Here is a 17,986-nt window from a genome sequence, read left to right on the forward strand (position 1 = left end):
CCAGAAGTAATGTCTCCGCATTAAATTGAGCATAAGAATATCTGTGGTATAGATTTTTGGGATAATTTTCTCACAATCTTTGTACAGAAGTCTTTGTACCAAATATATGCAAGAATAGACACCGTGCGCACATACATGCAAATATGTACATGAAATTGGCTTTGATTGCTGTTGCTAAACATTAAGGAGAAGTTACTTATTTCAAGTGAATAGATGTGTATTCTAAGGGAAATGTATTTTAAGTAAAATAGAACAATAATAAAATTCCCTAGTCAGGAAAATCTAGCTAGCTTTCATTTAGAATTGTGAATTCATGACCCTGCTAACCCCATCTGGCTCTTCTAAAAACGACTTGAAACAACCAACCTAGTCTCAACGTTCTCCTACTCAAAGGAACCTTTTTTCTGTTCTTTTCTCTTTCTTTTTGCCGAAGAACTTGTCGCTTTGTACAGCAGCTTTAATGTATATCTTGAGCAGAGATCGCTTAAACATGGATCTAGACAGAGCCAGCTTAGATTTAATGATCCGACTTCTGGAGCTCGAGCAGGATTCCTCCTCCAAGTTGCTTAACGAAAAAGACATGAACAAAATCAAGGAAAAAATCCGAAGACTCTGTGAAACTGTTCATAATAAACACCTGGATCTTGAAAACATAACGGTGAGCACTAAGTTTACCTCTTTTTTAAAAAATCATATGGAAAATGCAGAGAAACAGCAGTTACAGTTATATACGGTGCATTTTTATTCAACATAGCAGTAGCACTGAGACTTATATACCACTTCATAGTGCTTTACGGCCCTCTCTAAGCGGTTTACAGAGTCAGCCTCTTTCCCCTAACAATCTGGGTCCTCATTTTAACCACCTGGGAAGGACAGAAGGCTGAGTCAACCTTGAGCCTGGTGAGATTCGATCTGCCAAACTGCTGGCAGCCGGTGATCAGCAGAAGTAGCCTGCAGTACTGCACTCTAACCACTGCGCCACCGTGGCTCATTGATCACACATTGGAGGGAATCTGCCACGAAACATATATAAGTTTGCCAGTGGTTCTATTTTGTGGGAGGATTTTGCCTTTTGGCTGTAATTATATACAGATTTCACTTGTGTGTTTTCTAGACCGGTCATTTGGCAATGGAGACCCTTCTCTCTCTCACTTCAAAGCGGGCAGGTGACTGGTTTAAAGAAGAGCTGCGACTTCTGGGAGGTCTTGACCATATTGTAGATAAAGGTATTAATTTTGTCTTAAAAGGTACTTAAGTTTTATAACTGGAACGTATAACAATCTGTTGATGAATATCTTAACGCCGTTTCGGGAAAGTAAAAAAATAATAATAAAAATCTTACAAAATGTCTTACCAGCTTAATAATCATACCCGTCTTTTGTTTCTCAGTTAAAGAGTGCGTGGATCATTTAAGCAGCGACGAGAATGAAGAGAAATTGGTGGCTTCACTCTGGGGAGCAGAAAGATGTTTACGGGTCTTGGAAAGTGTAAGTATGAAATATCCTGAAGAAAATGGATGTTGAACCAGAATAAGGAGAAAGTGGTATACGTGATGCCTCGTTTATGGGCTGGGGTTTGCCTTATTTGCTTCGTTGCGGCTTGAGGGAAGACATTTGGTTCTGCTTTCTGAAGTTGTCTGTGTTGACAGAGCTTTTGGTTTCAGGGTTTTTTTGAGGGGGGAAGGTGTTTGAGTGGGTCTGCCGAAAAATAATAAATAATAAGTAACATTGATAAGAATGATGGCGAGTGGTGCGGTGGCCCAGAGGTGGAACTCTCGCCTCACAATCAGAAGGCTCTGAGTTTGATCCTAGGTAGAGGCAGATATTTCCCTTTCTGGGCACGATGAGAATACATCAGCTGAATATAACTCCCAACTGGCGACGGGAAGGGCATCCAGCCAGTAAACACTCAGCTCCAGTTCAGTTGCCCAGACTCCACACCGCAAGAGATTATGGGGTCATTAAATGGAGATGATTGACAAGAATGATGGCAGCTTGAAGTGATTCTGGCTCACGTCGGTTTTGCAATTGCTAGTGGAAGGCTGACTTATTTAGTGATCCCCATGCAGGTACAGACACAGTCGGCATCCCAGAAAGTGTTCTGTCCCCGTCCCACACATGCACGCCCACAGACGGCCCGGAGTTAATAAGCCACACGACAAAATCTTTGAAGATAAAGCTGGCAGCAACCCAGTGGCTAGCTGCCAATTCAGACTTTACTCACACAAAACAAAGATTAGACTGCAAGCATTCCAATAAAGCAGGCAAAGTTTCCGCAATACAAGGATTAGTCCAAATGCAATCCAACAAGGCAGGCAGAAGTCCAGTAACGCAGAGATCATGGATTATTTCTAGTTTTTCACAAACTGAACCGGCCACCACACCCACATTTATACCCTGTGGGGTGTGGTCCAGTGACTCAGCTAATCTCTGGCACGCCTTCCCCTCTGCTGTGCACGCTTCTCCCTGCGCCTCTGCCGAGGGTCCAGCCAGCACTTATCTCCTTCGTCGCTGTCCACCTGTGGCTGCGGGGATGTGCTTGGCTCTGAGCCTATCTCTTGGCCTTTGGTGTCCTCTGGAGGCATTGCCAGAGAGGAGGGTCCTGGAGAGGGAGGCCTTGCCAACTCCTCTCCCTCACTCTCAGAGTCTGCATCTGTCGATAGCCCAGGCTCAGGCAACGGAGCCACAACAGAAAGAGCCTAAACCAGGTCCTTACTCTTTCACTTAAAGCAACCTTTACTTCTCAACCTTGTTCACTTGCAGCATTCTGGGAAATTCTGGGAGTTGGAGTCCATCCATTTTAAAGTTGGCACGGTTGGGAAGCACTGACTTAAAGGACCTCTGTGGCCTCAAGAGGCAGACCCCATGTTTCTGCCTCCCATGTTGTTTTTGTAATCCTAAATTTCCAGTACATTAAAAAAATATATTAATCTTCACCATTTGTTATTGTGCAGTTCAAACACTGGATTAGAGCTTGGTCACTTTCTGTTTACAAGTTAGGCTGCTGGATGTTGCCAAAATACAAGCATTACTCATTTAAGAAAGACTTAAGGAGTTAGTCTTTTGACAGTTTATTTTTTTTCCCCAGGTAACAGTTCACAATCCGGAGAATCAGAGCTACTTAATAGCATATAAGGATTCACAGCTCATCGTCTCTTCAGCTAAGTAAGTTCTAAATCATATTTATTTTAATGGTATAACAATTATTTAAAAGACTCCATCGACTTGGCTCAGTGGATATTTAAACTTTGAAAGTTTTACGCCTTGAAGCTTTTCTGTGCTGGCTTCTCTGAATTTACAGAGAAAAAGTGAAAAGTGAGCTGGGTTTTTTGGTGACAGCGTGCTATTATATTTGTATTTATTGACTGTAATTATTTTGATAATAATTTTTATAAGAATGTTTGGGACAAGTTTGTTGACCTTACACAAACATTTTTAATCTTTAGAGAATCCCTTTTTTCAGTAAATGAATCTCAACCTTTGATTCCGTGTATTGGAAAGTGGTGTGTAGGATTTAATAAGAGCCATCAAGAAGTAACAAAAGATAGAAACCTTCTCATTCGTCTCATAAATTGTTAAATGTAATTTATGAATTCTGACGAGAAGAATTTGTTGGAAATAATTTACACATTTCTCCTTTTTATCTGCATTTTTCCTATTTGCACCATAGATGTTTAGACTGATTCATATACCAATAAAGGAGAATAATTACAGCTCAGGATTGAACTGTGGGGTCCTTGGGCTCTTTGATTGTATTCTTGAAGATGTGCACTCAAACTAATTTCAGTAATGAAACCTCTGCAAAAAAAAAAAGACTAGATTCCTTCTTTGTGGTTAGAGAGAAAATCTTACGCACCTCTTAAGTGATGCTCCATACTGTGCTGGACCTGGAGCAAGCAGTGGGCGCATGAAGGAGCTAAGATTCCAGATTTTTCTTTCCTCTGTCTCACTGCTTGTTCTATAGACAGCTACCGTATTTTTCGGAGTATAAGACGCACCTACCTTTTTTGGTGAGGAAAAGAAGAAAAAGAAATCTCCCTCTGCCTCCTTGCGGCAAACAGCAAACAGCCTGCTTTACTTTCATTTTCGTTTTCAGCATAGCTTGATTAGCACAAGGAAAAAAAAAATCCGCTCCGGCAATTTACCCCCTTGCAGCAAGCAGCAGAGCCCTGCACAAAACAGCTGAGAGCAAATCAGCTGAGAGTTGGGATCAATTTGTGCTAATTAGGCTGTGCTGAAGCTGAAAGGAGCTGCTTTTTCTTGCTGTTTGCTTGCAAGGAGGTCACTGCTGGGAGGCAGAGGCCAAAGGATGGGGGCCAGTGGGTGGGCGGGGCTACATTCGGTATATAAGACACACCTAAATTTTCCCTTTTAGGAGGGAAAAAGTGTGCCTTATACTCTGAAAAATATGATATATACAGTTATATACATATAACAGCGGCTTTTTCAAAGGTAATGCTGGCAGCTATGCTAATAATGTGGGTCCTAAGATTGTGTAGCAGTCATTGCTGTAGCTCACTGTATTAGGGCGACATGATAGATGACATTCAATTTCCAGTCAGAACTTGTTGTTGGAAACATTCCTTTAAGGCATGAGATGCAGGGATAATTTGGGTTGTGCCTTCTCGACTTCTGAATCTTTCAGAGCATTACAGCACTGTGAGGAGCTAATCCAGAGATACAACCGGGCAGAAGACACCATCTGTCTTGCAGACAGTAAGCCACTGCCTTACCAGAATGTAACCAACCACGTGGGTAAGGCAGTAGAAGACTGTATGAGAGCCATCATTGGTGTCTTACTCAATTTGACAAACGATAATGGTAAGTAACTCACTTGTGTAAGGAAGCATAGAAAAAAGCAACTGGTGGCGCAGACAATTGGTTCTCTCTAGAGAACATGTCCTTAGGACAGGGGTCAGCAACCTGCGGCTCTGGAGCCGCATGTGACTCTTTCACCCCTCTGCTGTGGCTCCCTGTCACTCAAAATATGCATCACAACTGCCAATGTGCGACACCCGCCAGCACATGATTTATTGAGCTTTTCAAGCCCCGTTAGGCCAACCATGGATGAATCCAAGAAGAGAAAAGTTTCAGAAGAAAACAGAACGTTTAATTCAACTACATAAGCTAGTTTTGTGGCTGCTCGAGAAATAGTCAGGCACGGGAAGGGTTTTGTGGCTCCCGGTGTTTTCTTTTCTGTGGGAAATGGGTCCAAATGGCTCTTTGAGTGTTTAAGGTTGCAGACCACTGGCTTAGGACATAGCTTGAATGGCAGAAGTATTTTGGGGGGCGGGGGTGGTTTGCTGGGTGATGTGATGTAAAGTAATCCATGAAAGTAGATTCTTTGGGGATCAACAGGTCAAATGCCATTCAGGCATCAGAGGAAGAAAAAAATTTAGACAAAGGCCTGTCTGGGTTGAATGTGAGGTGGTCCCTCAGTTGAATCCCGTTAGCCTTGATGGTCCTTTTAACCCTTCTGGACCTATCCGTGTCTTATATTCAGCTTCACCCACTTGTTAGCGGCAGCATTGTTTGTCACAAAAATAAAATTTTAGTTTGTAGTCTTGACCTAGCGGACAAGGAGATGCTCCGAAGAAGAACTGATGTTTTGTTAAGAGCAAAGTCTTCATCTATAGGGACGAAATGGACAATGGACAAATAACATTTATTTGTTAGATTTTTACCCCGCCTTTATTAGTAACTTTATTACTAAAAGAGCCATGGTGGCACAATGATTAGAATGCAGGGTAACTCGCTGCTCACTCCAGGAGTTTGATTCTGAATAGCTCCAGGTTGACTCAGCCTTCCATCCTTCCGAGGTTGATAAAATGAGGACACAGATTGTTGGAGGTAATATGCTGACTCTGTAAACCGCTTAGAGAGGGCTGTAAAAGAACTATGAAGTGGTATATAAGTCTAAGTGCTATTGCTATTAGTAAGTCAAGGAGGCAAACACACATAATACTCCCTCCTCATATTTTCCCTACAACAGCCACCTCTGAATGAAAAGAGTGACTCGGATAAGAATTTAGGAATGTTTCTGGTTATAAAACAGACTCATCAGTTTCTCTCCACTATTAATGTTCGCAGAGTGGGGCAGCACCAAGACCGGGGAGCAAGAGGGCCTCATTGGCACTGCTCTGAACTGTGTGCTTCAAGTTCCAAAATTCCTACCTCAAGAACAGAGATTTGATATTCGGGTTCTGGTAAGTCGAAAACCTCGTCTCTACCCAAGTGTCTTTTGAAAATAAATCAATAAACTGTTTCTGTGGTTGCATTGCAGCCTTTTCTTTTTTAAGATTCTGCTGAGGCCAGTTTGGTCCCATCCAGCACTGAAAGATTTTCATAGCCTTTTGTGGGGTTTTTTGCCTCAGTGCAGGAAAAGGTTCTGGTTTAACTTTCAAGCTGCTTGGAGGCTTGGGACCCAATCATTTGCAAAGCAGAAGGACCATGATCAGCGATACAAACATCTATAAATCTATAATGTGAATTCAGTAGTCAAGATTACCAAGATATACATCTACCTGTCAGAAAAGTTCCTTACAACTGTCTGGTCCATTTGAACACTCAATGTCTAAGTTAGGAATAACCACGGCATTTTTGTAATCCTTCTTCCCTCTTTTTTTTTTCTTTTAATCTTAAGGGTTTGGGTCTTTTGATCAATCTGGTTGAATACAGCGCAAGAAACAGACATTGCCTTGTGAATATGGAAACATCGTGTTCCTTCGATTCCTTCTGCTTGGGAGAATCTGATGAGAGTTTAAGCACATCTGGACAAATGGCAGCTGTTCAGGCTTTAGTACAGGTGAATCCCATCTTTTTTCATCCAAAATATGTGCAGCTTGGTGATAATTCAGGGTGGGTGGGTGTTACTGAAAACTGCCCATTCACAGAGGAGGCAGACAGGATTGATTCTTCTCCTTTATCACCCTTTCTTTCTATCTCTCGCTTGCCTGGAATCGGTGCACTGATCTCTGGTGCCTGAAGCCCATCCAGGAACGGGTTCCTGGGGGCTAAACAGAAGTCATGTAGAGCTATAGGGACATGGTGGCTCACTGGCTAAGACGCTGAGCTTGTCGATCGAAAGGTCGGCAGTTCAGGGTTCAGATCCCTAATGCCGCGTAACGGGGTGAGCTCCCGTTACTTGTCCCAGCTTCTGCCAACCTAGCAGTTCGAAAGCAGGTAAAAAATGCAAGTAGGAAAAATAGAGACTACCTTTGGTGGGAAGGTAATAGCGTTCCGTGCACCTTTGGAGTTGAGTCATGCCGGCCACATGACCACGGAGACGTCTTCGGACAGCGCTGGCTCTTTGGCTTTGAAACGGAGATGATCACCGCCCCCTAGAGTCGGGAACGACTAGCACATATGTGCGAGGGGAACCTTTACCTTTACTTTTAGAGCTACTGGGAAAGCGGGAAAGCATTTGGGGACATTGATGATTGACCAACTCCCATTGGTTGGTGCAATTAGGGGCTATTGGTTAGGTTCTGATTCTCATTGAATGTTTTCTGTTGCGCAATCTGAGATGCCCAGAGCCATTTTGGAGTGAGTGGGATGCAAGCTATAGCAAATAAGTAATAAATTTCATATCTCCACCAGGAGCTGACATTCAGCTACCTCTTGCGCATAGATTTTGCTAAGTCTTCGGGTATATCCCTCTCTTTCAGGCCCACCACAAAGGATCTTTTCATTAAAAAAAATAATAATGATAAATCTACTCCAAGGTAAAATGTCAGCCTTTATGTTACCTTTATTGACAAGCCTGCCTTAATGTCCATGGAGACTCTCAGTCATCCAGGTCACGGTTGTCCCAAAAGTGCCTTTTCAAGAGGCAACTGGACTTTTTGGTTTTCCTTGAAGATGTTTCGCTTCTCAGCCAAGAAGCTTCCTCAGCTCTGAAGAAGCCTCTTGGATGACAAGCAAAACATCTTCAAGAAAAAACAGGAAGTCCAATTACCTCTTGAAATAGCACCTTTGGGACAAGCCTGCCTTAAGACTCACATGAGCCACATAAGTTCTTAAAAGTAAGAATTGTGGCGAAGGATGGTTCACGTACCCCCTGCCCAGAAATAAAAGCTGGGAGGATCCCCTCCTGGGGGAGGGAACAGCCTCACCCCTCTGCCTTCTGGGAGGAGTAGACTCTTCCGTGGGAACCTCCATTCTGGGATTGTGGGCTGCTGCTCCCTCTTCATTTTGCCGATCTCAGCAAAACAGCACTGGCGAAAGGCAGGAAGGCAGGCTGTCAGCCGATTCGAGCGCACAAGCCTGAAGGTGAAGAACACGTATAACCTGCTTTGCTGGCGCAGTCCATCAATTGTAGACCTGCCGGGGAAGCTAAAGCGCAATCTCAGCAGAACACGACAATTTCTGTTCATTTATTTCAACCAGTTCTGTGCCTGCCCCTGTGATGATAGAAAAGGGCTGATAAAAACACGTCACACAGGTTCGGTGGGTGAGGCCCAGCTTTTTGAAGAGTTAAACTGCAGGAACCAGGCATTCATAGCAGGACACAATTCAGCATTTAACCCTTTGCCTGAAATTATCATCCCCTCAAATTGCACAGAAGAGGGAATATAGCCAGTCCTTGAAAACCATTGCCCTGCAGTCCAAATAGTTTCTTTTATGTACTCCAGGTTGGGTTGTGAGCTAGAGTTATACAGGAGCTGGTTGACTCCTGTCTCTTCTCACACAGGGAGAATGTTTTTCCTGGCTGCAAAGAGCAGGAGGGAAAACAGCTGTGCCCGGTTCAGGTTATTGGGGCAGAAATCAAAACTTCCCTCTTATCACCTCTCCTTGGCAATTTTTCTCAGAAATATTATTTCTAATGTCAGCCAGATATTACAAAGCCTTAAAGGTTTCTCCCAGCCACCCTTGTGGTGAAGTATCTGGCATGGAAGTGAAGCTCCGTTTTATCCTGACAATCTTCCAAACAGAACAACGGGTATATAAGGAGACTCATCCCTGCTTTGCTCCCATTTCCTCGACACATTCACAGAAGTGTGCAAAACCTCAGATTTCGGCTTCATTTGGGAAGGTTCTAGAGCAGGGGTGTTGAAGGTTGGCAACTTCAAGACTTATGGACTTCAACTCCCAGAATTCTTCAGCTGCCTGGTTGGGGGAATTCTGGGAATTGAAGTCCACAGGCCTTAAAGTTGCCAAAATTGGATGCACCTGTTTTAGAGGGTCTGCTGAATCTTTGCAAATCAGCCCAGAATCAACAGAATGAAAGCCTGAAGTGATTTGGTTGCCCTGCCTTTCAGATGAAGCAAATCTGGACAGGATAAGTAGCTTAAGGCCTCTTCCCTAACCCTAGCCCTACTCTCAGCAGCTCTGAATTCACTACCTGCCCCAAAGTCTTGGCCTGGCTTGACACAACCCCACTTTGTTTACCACCATCTGCAGAAGCGTCCGGGCGGGTGGGCGGAGCCTCCCGCCACCGCCACTACTGGTTCACCCGAACCGGTAGCAACCCACCACTGATTTCAATCACATCAGAGTATTGTTTTTGCACAGACTTTCTACACTAGAATTGAAATTACCATTGGGCTGAATCCCAAAGCTCTTAACAGGATGCATGAATTTTTTTTTTTTTATTTTGATTTATATGCCGCCCTTCTCCGGAGACTCAGGGCGGCTTACAATGTAGAATTATAGTATTGTTCTTACTCGGCTCCCCAAACATGACAAACCCTCTGAAGTTGAAGCAATGATTCCTTTATTAGGAGCGCCCACAACCCCGCAAAACGCAAAAAGTTTTATCTCTCTCACAGCAGGCTAACAAGTCTGTCCAGCAGGGAGATGATTAGTTGTCTGCCACATCTATTCATCTCCGTCCCCTGCCTTTTATCCCCAGAGCTAGGGTGGGGCTTCGCTAGCAGCAGTGGCTCTTCCATCCCAAGGACCGGCCTATAGATTCCCACTGCTCTCCTCTCCTCTGCCTTCTGTGCATTCGCGTGTCAGGCACTGGACCCAGCTGTTCCTCCACTTCCTCATCAGCCACCTCCAGACCTGGGGGCTGTTGACTCTCCAGCTGAGGGCTGACGGACAGTCCAGGCTCCGCCTCTCTTTCTCTCTCTCTGCCAGCTCCATTCCCTCTTCCCCCTCGGAGCTCTCAGGTTGCCTTGATGCTGACCCTGACTTACACGCCTCCTCTTCCTCCTCTGATTCGGCTGTCGGAGAGGCCGGCAGCCGACAGGCTACAACAAGTATATTGTGAAATGCTGAGTAAAAAGGGGAGCTGCAGTGAAGAGGGCGGTTGAGACGTTGGGCAGTGCCGGTGAGTTAATGTAGTGTGGTTGACTTTTCTGACTCAACCATGGTTGGTTTTTGTCTTCTCAGTTGTTCCTGGAGAGAGAGAGAGCAGCACAATTGGCCGAGAGCCAGACCGACGAGCTGATTAAAGAGGCTCCCACCGCACAGCATGACCAGAGTGGGGAGTGGCAGGAGACCAGCGGGGAGATTCAGTGGGTCTCCACGGAAAAGCCAGAGAACGCTGAGGAGAAAGAGAAGAAAGAAGAAGAAGAAGAAGAGCTGGATCTTAATAAAGGTGGGTGGCAGTGGCTGGACAAGAGGGCAGCCCATGAAATAGGCACTTAAAAGAGCCAGGATAGTGTGTGATTCTTGACCATCCTGGCTATTTTCTCATTTTTTAAAAATCTCTTTGCTTAAGGCAGGGGTCCCCAAACATGGCAGCTTTAAGACTTGTGGACTTCAACTCCCAGAATTCTCCAGCCAGCATAGCTGGCTGGAGAATTCTGGGAATTGAAGTCCACAAGTCTTAAAGCTGCCAAGTTTGAAGAGCCTCTTTCCTGGAAATCCTTGTTTCTGACACTATTGGAAAGAATCTGGTGGCCCGTTTTCTGACTAATACATATTATTAAGAGGTATAAAAGCCTTTGCCAGTAGTACTGATTTTGTTTGTTTGTTTATTTATTTATTAATCACATTTCTATACCGCCCTACTCCCGAAGGACTCAGGGTGGTGAACAGCCAAGATAAAATACAGACAATACAAACGTTAAAAGTCCCTTAAAATTATTAAATATTTTGGCCGAAACACAGATTAAAACAGATTAGTTGGAAGGGGGGGGGGGGGGCTACCAGATCCCTTGGGGTTTTTTTGCTCCCATGAACTGACAGAGCTCTTCTCCAGCTGCAACGTCGTGTCTTGTTTGATAAAAGGAAGTTTAATCTTGCCTGTTGGTATCCGGTATCTGGTTTCTTTTAAATTTCTATTTCTTTTCCTTCTCTCACTCCTTCATATCAATTTTTTGCAATATTTTCCCTGGTGTCTTCTCACACCTAACTGCAATTAATTTGATTGGTGTGGGGTTTTTTTTTTTGTTTTTTGAGCGCCGAATGTGTCTGTTGAACCTTATAATGTATTTATTGAGGAAAGAATGGGTTAATGATTGTCCTTGGGGTCAGGATTGGGTTCCGGTAAATCAGGAGTTGAGCCAGTGAGTTTCAGAGTCGAGCTGATCGGGGAGAAACTGCTGCTTTGTTCCTCTTTGGGATTGCTCGGTATTTCTCCGTGGTGGGAAAAAAATCAGGAAAGTTGTGTAGAATGCAAAAGGAGCCTATTGGTATAAAACCTTCTTGTTTGTTTACAGCCCTTCAACATGCCGGAAAGCACATGGAAGACTGCATTGTGGCCTCTTACACAGCACTGCTGCTAGGTTGCCTCTGCCAGGAGAGTCCAGTAAGGAAATTCACCACTTCTTGTTGTTAGTTGCGAAGTCGTGTCCGACCCATCGCGAGCCCACGGACAACGTTCCTCCAGGCCTTCCTGTCCTCTACCATCCTCTGGAGTCCATTTAAGCTCACGCCAACTGCTTCAGTGACTCCATCCAGCCACCTCGTTCTCTGTTATCCCCTTCTTCTTTTGCCCTCAGTCTTTCCCAGCATTAGGCTCTTCTCCAGTGAGTCCTTCCTTCTCATTAGGTGGCCACTGCATAACTGCATAGCCCTTAGATGGCTGGAAAGAGTGGATTTGCTTGAAGCAGGGGAAGTGGGTTATATACAGTCTGAAACAGGGCTGAGATTCCGTAGGTAGAGAAAAGCTACCCGAAGTGTGCTTTTCTCCGGTTGTGGCTGTGTTTATAGTCTAATAGCGCTTCTAAAGTGTTTACAAAACACACTTGAGGCTGTCTCGTGTTCTGTATTGTTTGCTCTGGCTGCTGGAAGATCCCCAAGCTAATTTCTCCTCTTAGTGTGTACAATGCAAGATCAACCTTGTTAATTCAAGGGCAGGGAGGTGGGGGGGTGGGGTGGGGGAGTTGTTCAGCACACGAACTGCACTTTTGAAAAATCTGCAGCTGCCCAAGGCCCCTTAATGTCGTCATTGCCAGTGAGCAGGGCTAAATGTGTTTGGGCAGGGGGATTCCAGAATTAAAACATCTTAAGGAAATGAACGCCGACATGTGGACCTACATTTCCTCACTCCCAGTTGTCTCGTGTGCTGCCAAATTTATGTCATCGTTTAGGGCTGGGGACTGTGGCTGGCCTCCATCCCCCCCCCTCCCCCCCCGATCTTGTTCATGGCAATGTCTGCTGGCAGGCTGGGAATCCCAGCCCAAGCAAATGAAGGAATAAAATATTTGATATTACGTCTGGGTTCTTTAGTCTGACACAACAAAGGCACCGCTGTTTGAACAAGTGCTTTTCTCTGATGAGCGCAGTCTCAATTGGAACAATGCTTAGTCATTGGGTTCATTCGCAGCCAGAGAAAACGTTAAAATGGCAAAGCTTTTGGGAAAGGCTTCACAGCACTTACATTCCCTTATTTATTTTCTTATTTTCGCGGCCCGTGGAAAGAGTGGAGGTGGAAAGGAGAGTGGTTGTCTTTCTCAAGAGCAGTGATAGCTTCCAACCTTTTTTGAAATGCTAAGACTGCTGACTTAGGCAATCTGTATACAAAAGGAGGGGGGATATCCAAGAGTGGCTGGGAAACTTTATGGCATCCAGTTTTTTTTATTTTTATTTTGATTTTGATTTATATGCCGCCCTTCTCCGGAGACTCAGGGCGGCTTACAATGCGTTAAGCAACAGCCTTCATACTTTTGTATATACTTTATACAAAGTCAGCTTATTGCCCCCACAAACCGGGTCCTCATTTTACCTACCTTAGAAAGGATGGAAGGCTGAGTCAACCTTGAGCCAGGTGAGAATTGAACTCGCAGTAATTGCAGGCAGCTGGAAGCTAAATACTACCTTTAACAGTAGCATTAGTCTGCTGCGCCACCCAGGCTCCTTATTAAAGATATGCAGATTGATATTTGGACATCGGTCCTGCGTTTTGAGGCAGTGTGGATCAATGCGCGGACACTTATTTATTTCTTCCAGTGTCATGTTTTGCAAAATATTTTTCCTACAAGCTTGGAAATGTCCTGACGCAAAATTTATTTCCTTAGATCAATGTGACTACTGTAAGGACATACTTACCCGACGGGGACTTCTCAATCATGACTGAAATGCTCAAAAAGTTTCTTAGTTTCATGAACCTTACTGTAAGTAGATCTTCGGTGATTCTAATTATTTATTGCCTGACTAGCTTCAGTAGGCTTGTTTGAATTATTATTATTATTATCTTTTGCAGCATAAGGCCAGGCAGATTTCTAGCTGATCTCGGCTAGAGGTTCACCACATACAGGCAGCCCGTAACAACAGTTCATTTAGCAACCACTCAAAGTTACAATGGCCCTGAAAAAAGTGAATTATGACCATTTTTCACCCAATTGTTGCGACATCCCCTCGGTCACGTGATCAAAATTCAGATGCTTGCCAATGGACTCATATTTATGACCGTCGCAGTATCCCGGGGTCATGTGATCGCCTTTGGCAACATTTTGGCAATCAAAGTCAACGGGGAAGCCGGATTCACTTAACAAACCGTTTTACTAACTTAACCACTGCAGCGATTCACTTAACAACGGTGGCAAGAAAGGTCGTAAAAATGGGGCAAAATTCACTTAGCAAATGTCTTGCTTAGCAGTGGAAATGTTGGGGCTCAGTTGTGGTCATACGTTGAGGACTACCTCCCTCATATTAAACATCAGCTTTGGGAATTAGGCACAGCCAGAGAGCATTCTTCCACAGGGGTGTCAAACTCCATTTCCTTGGGGGCCGTTGTGTTTGACCTTGGAGTGGGCGTGGCCAGGGTGGGCATGGCCAGCTCGACATCCTGTAGCCCTCTGCCAGTGAAAATGGAGGCCCTCCCAGGCTCCATTTTTGCTGCAGGAGGCCGTTGCAGCTGAAAACAGAGCCCAGGACAGCCGCGGACAGCCCTCACAAGCTCCGTTTTCGCTGGCAGACTGCAGGCCGGTCCTTCAACTGCTTCCAGGGCGTCCTCGCGGGCCAGATCTAAGCACCCTGCAGGCTGGATCCGTCTTGAGTTTTATACCCCTGCTCTACCGGTTAGGGGAATAGGATGTTCTGGAGAGATCTGGAACATGGCGAGTTTCTTTCAAATGGCACCTAACAGTGCTTTTCCGTTAGGAGTAAGGAGTAAGAAGCATTACTTCCAGAACACTACCAGGCCTTGGCCAGACTGGCGCAGGTGGTCAGCAGAAAAACGAAACGCTCTGGCGTCCCTCAAAAGGAAGGACGCCATCTTTAACATTTATCCCTGTTTTTGTCTCCTTGCTCACCCAGTGCGCAGTTGGAACCACAGGCCAGAAGTCGATCTCTCGAGTGATTGAATACTTGGAACACTGCTAGTTACCCCCGTTGGGCCACAGGCACTCGGAGGAGGGGGCTTTTTCTCTTAGAAAAAGCAGAGGAGGTGGCGACCGGCGTGCTCGGGGGATGCGTCAAGAGCATTCCCCAAGTCTCATTTTCTCTTTGGATTTTTAAGGCTACCTGGTCTCCCCACCACATCTGGCATTTTCCGAAGGACCGCTACCGCTTCAATCTGCAAATTTATCAAAAACGAGAGAAGGAAAAGATCTGGGGACCGAGAGAACTCACAATGTTTTCTAGTTAACTCAGCGCAGTATTTCCATGTATTTGGCAAAGTTTTATCCACCCTCTTTATTTGTCTGGCTTTTTTGTGACAACCTTCGAAGGGGAAAAAAAAAAATAACGTACTGCGGGTAAGGCAACTGCTGTTTACTGTTGAGCCACTGTTCTTCTTTTCATGCCAGCCAGGGGCGAAGGCAGCTTTAGCTACTGAGGTATCGAGGAAAAAAAAAATTCAAATAAAAATGCTCTGGGCAGCAGCGTTAGCTCTGATTTGAGTTTAATTTGCTCTTGTTTTTTGAAAGAGATTATTCCAAAACGATTTAAAAAAAAAAAAGACATAGAAAGATTTTTTTAAATACTTTTTGCGATCTTAACTACTGTCTATATTTAAAAATGTGTTGGAATCCAAAGAGGTTGAGGCTCGGATAGTTTATTTTTTATACTGCTTTGATTGAAAATTGAGTTGTTGGAAGCTACTTCTCAGTTTTTGCAATTATTGTGGCCTAAGTACTGTAAACTGATGGACCGTATCACGTCAGAGCTCAGAGAGGCATGCAGAGAGAAAAAGATCCCCTCCCGGCCGGTGTCTATATCTATATTTTTTTAAAAATGCAGTAAAACATGCCCTGCTAAAGGTTAGTGTGAAACCATTTTCAATCCAGGGTAGTTTACACTTTGGAGTAAGCAAAAACTTCTTAAATGCTGTCAGTTTGTTTCAAAGAAACATGGAGCTAAAACCATCCGGCGGATAAATCTTTCCAGATAAGGTAATCTTTCTATAGTTTGAGTTTTGAGCAGGTAAAACGCATACAATACAAAGCCTTAAATAGCTGAATATAGCAAAAATTTTGTTCAGTGTAGAGTCTAGTTCACAGCAAAGGATTGTGTTGAGACTTTTGTGGAACAAAGATCCCTGCAAAATACTTTCTTGTTTCATTCCGTTGTGTTTTTGAACATTAGGGACTCTCTTGCACTCATCGTCCCGACGGAATTGCTCATGACTTTTATTAAGCTGGTCTTGAATCTTCACAAAAGTTTCTCGGGGACGTGTGTGTCACCGACACTTTTCACATTACCTGTGTTAGGTAGTTGCATCATCTTACTTTGAATTTGTAAAACTTGAAGCCATAAAAAAAAAAAATTAAGTTCTATGTATAATGAGGGAAGGGAGAAATAACAAAAAATCTAACCTGCTTTTTAGATCTTGTTATCTCCATGTATAAAATTACAAACGTGCTTTTGTATCAGTGCAAGCTGTACATTTTTTTACACACAGTGGCTGCCTTCTATGTCTTCCTATTTTTGATAATGCAGATTGTTGGGAATTCAGTATGGAAGTAAGTGATTAGAAACAAAAGCTTATCCTCTTCTTTTTTTTAAAGAAAAAAAAAACACGTTCTCACCACTTTAAAGAAAACCAGGCACCCCCTTCCGTCCCCAAAAACGTACCAGTGTAACTTAGAAAAGACGGCTGAGGCTGTGTGTTTGCCCTTGGGTGAAGGACAAGGGAGAAACAACCGAATAAAGCTGAACTTGTAAATTATTTTTGCGATGCAGGATTTTTTTCTGGATATTTTTTTTTTTTTGGCATTTTTAGTTTGTAGAGCAAAAACGGCTTCCAGTTTGAGTTTGATTTCATGTAGCTTTTAAGTTAGGCTTTTTGTGCGTGCGCCATGGCAAAGGACGATTAAATGCAATTCTGGGGGAATCAGGACCCACCCTTCTCTGTTACACTGGTAATGACCTGAATGGGAATTGATTAAAGTCTTGTGTTGACAGTTTTTAATTAACAGGCACTGAATGGATGCAGATGGTCTTGGGGGGGGGGGGGGTTTAAGGGTCAAGGGAAACGCCCCCTGTGGAGCTGCAGTGTATTTTCTTGTTTAAAACCCTCATCAAACTCTGCATTTCAATGGGTACTTGAGGCCAACCTTCAAATTGAAAAGTTTTTAAAATAAAACTTTTTTTTTCCCACTGTAAATATATGTGTAAATAAGCGCAATTGGAAACTAGAACCGTAGAAGAGTACTTTTCTGAATCCAATCCTATTTTTATTTTATACAGTATTTCTCAGCTGTGATCTTTGGAGCAAAAAGCCAACGGCAGGAATAATAGTTTGTACCAGTTTCATGAAGTATGTCTTTTGGTTTTTGTAAATAATTTTAACTCGAAATAAAAATTGCTACTTTCAATACATAAACCCACACGTAGTGAGCACAGTTTCTTGACACTGGAGAGTCTTGCCTGCCACATTTCAACCTGAAAGGGAAAGTAAGCATGGCTACCATCTGAATTTTCTCTAGTCTTCATGCGGAAAATAAGTGCCACGCTACAATATGATGGTTTCCTCTCTTAGGCTAAACTCCAGAGCATAAATTAGGCACCACAGGGATTTAACTCCCTAAGTTAAAAATCATAAAATTGGGCTGTGGAGTCAGTTCCCTAAGCCAGGGGTCTCTCACCTTGGCAACTTTACGACTTGTGGACTTCAACTCCCAGAATTCCTCAGCCAGCAAAGCTTTGCTGGCTGAGGAATTCTGGGAGTTGAAGTCCACAAGTCGTAAAGTTGCCAAGGTGGGAGAACCCCGCCCTAAGGTACAGTATATCTGATGCCCATCTCAGCCAGAATGATCGCCAGATCATTGCTTCAAATAGCAAGTTGCTCTCGCTGCTAGGACGTTTTTCCTAAGGTGCAGCTGGGTTCTGTCCTCAAGTTCATTACCAGGTAGTCCTTGACTTACAACAGTTCATTTAGGGATCGTTCGAAGTTGCAGTGTCATTGAAAAAAAACTTAACTGTTTTTCACATTTATGGCGGTTGTAGCATCCCCGTGGTCACGTGATCAAAATTGGGATGCTTGGCGACGGGTTCATATTTATGACGGTTGCACTATCCTGGGGCCGTGTGATCCTGTTGTGTGATCCTTCTGACAAGGATCGTCAATGGGGAAACCAGAATCATTTAACAACCATGGTATTAACAGCTGCAGTGGTTCACTTAACAAATGTGGCAAGCAAGGTTGTAAA

The 17,986-nt window shown here is 43.9% G+C and overlaps 1 protein-coding gene across 4 annotated transcripts in view; it reads left to right on the plus strand.

Moving 5' to 3' along the window:
* The window catches only part of WAPL (WAPL cohesin release factor), a 42,079-nt gene extending 24,919 nt beyond the window's left edge, over positions 1 to 17,160 (plus strand). For all 4 annotated transcript variants that reach the window (XM_034435374.3, XM_034435372.3, XM_034435373.3 and 1 more), the window contains 11 exons: positions 434 to 658; positions 1,115 to 1,226; positions 1,390 to 1,487; positions 3,088 to 3,164; positions 4,645 to 4,820; positions 6,090 to 6,205; positions 6,643 to 6,804; positions 10,338 to 10,545; positions 11,612 to 11,700; positions 13,412 to 13,507; positions 14,652 to 17,160. In XM_034435374.3, coding sequence (XP_034291265.1) covers positions 434 to 658; positions 1,115 to 1,226; positions 1,390 to 1,487; positions 3,088 to 3,164; positions 4,645 to 4,820; positions 6,090 to 6,205; positions 6,643 to 6,804; positions 10,338 to 10,545; positions 11,612 to 11,700; positions 13,412 to 13,507; positions 14,652 to 14,717 — 1,425 coding nt within the window. In that variant the 3' untranslated portion in view covers positions 14,718 to 17,160. The remainder of the gene's footprint in view (positions 1 to 433; positions 659 to 1,114; positions 1,227 to 1,389; positions 1,488 to 3,087; positions 3,165 to 4,644; positions 4,821 to 6,089; positions 6,206 to 6,642; positions 6,805 to 10,337; positions 10,546 to 11,611; positions 11,701 to 13,411; positions 13,508 to 14,651) is intronic.
* Positions 17,161 to 17,986: the final 826 nt, after the last annotated feature.

This window comes from Pantherophis guttatus, chromosome 6 (assembly GCF_059756535.1).
Source record: "Pantherophis guttatus breed Tessera chromosome 6, ASM5975653v1, whole genome shotgun sequence".
In the NCBI taxonomy this organism is placed as follows: Eukaryota; Metazoa; Chordata; class Lepidosauria; order Squamata; family Colubridae; genus Pantherophis; species Pantherophis guttatus.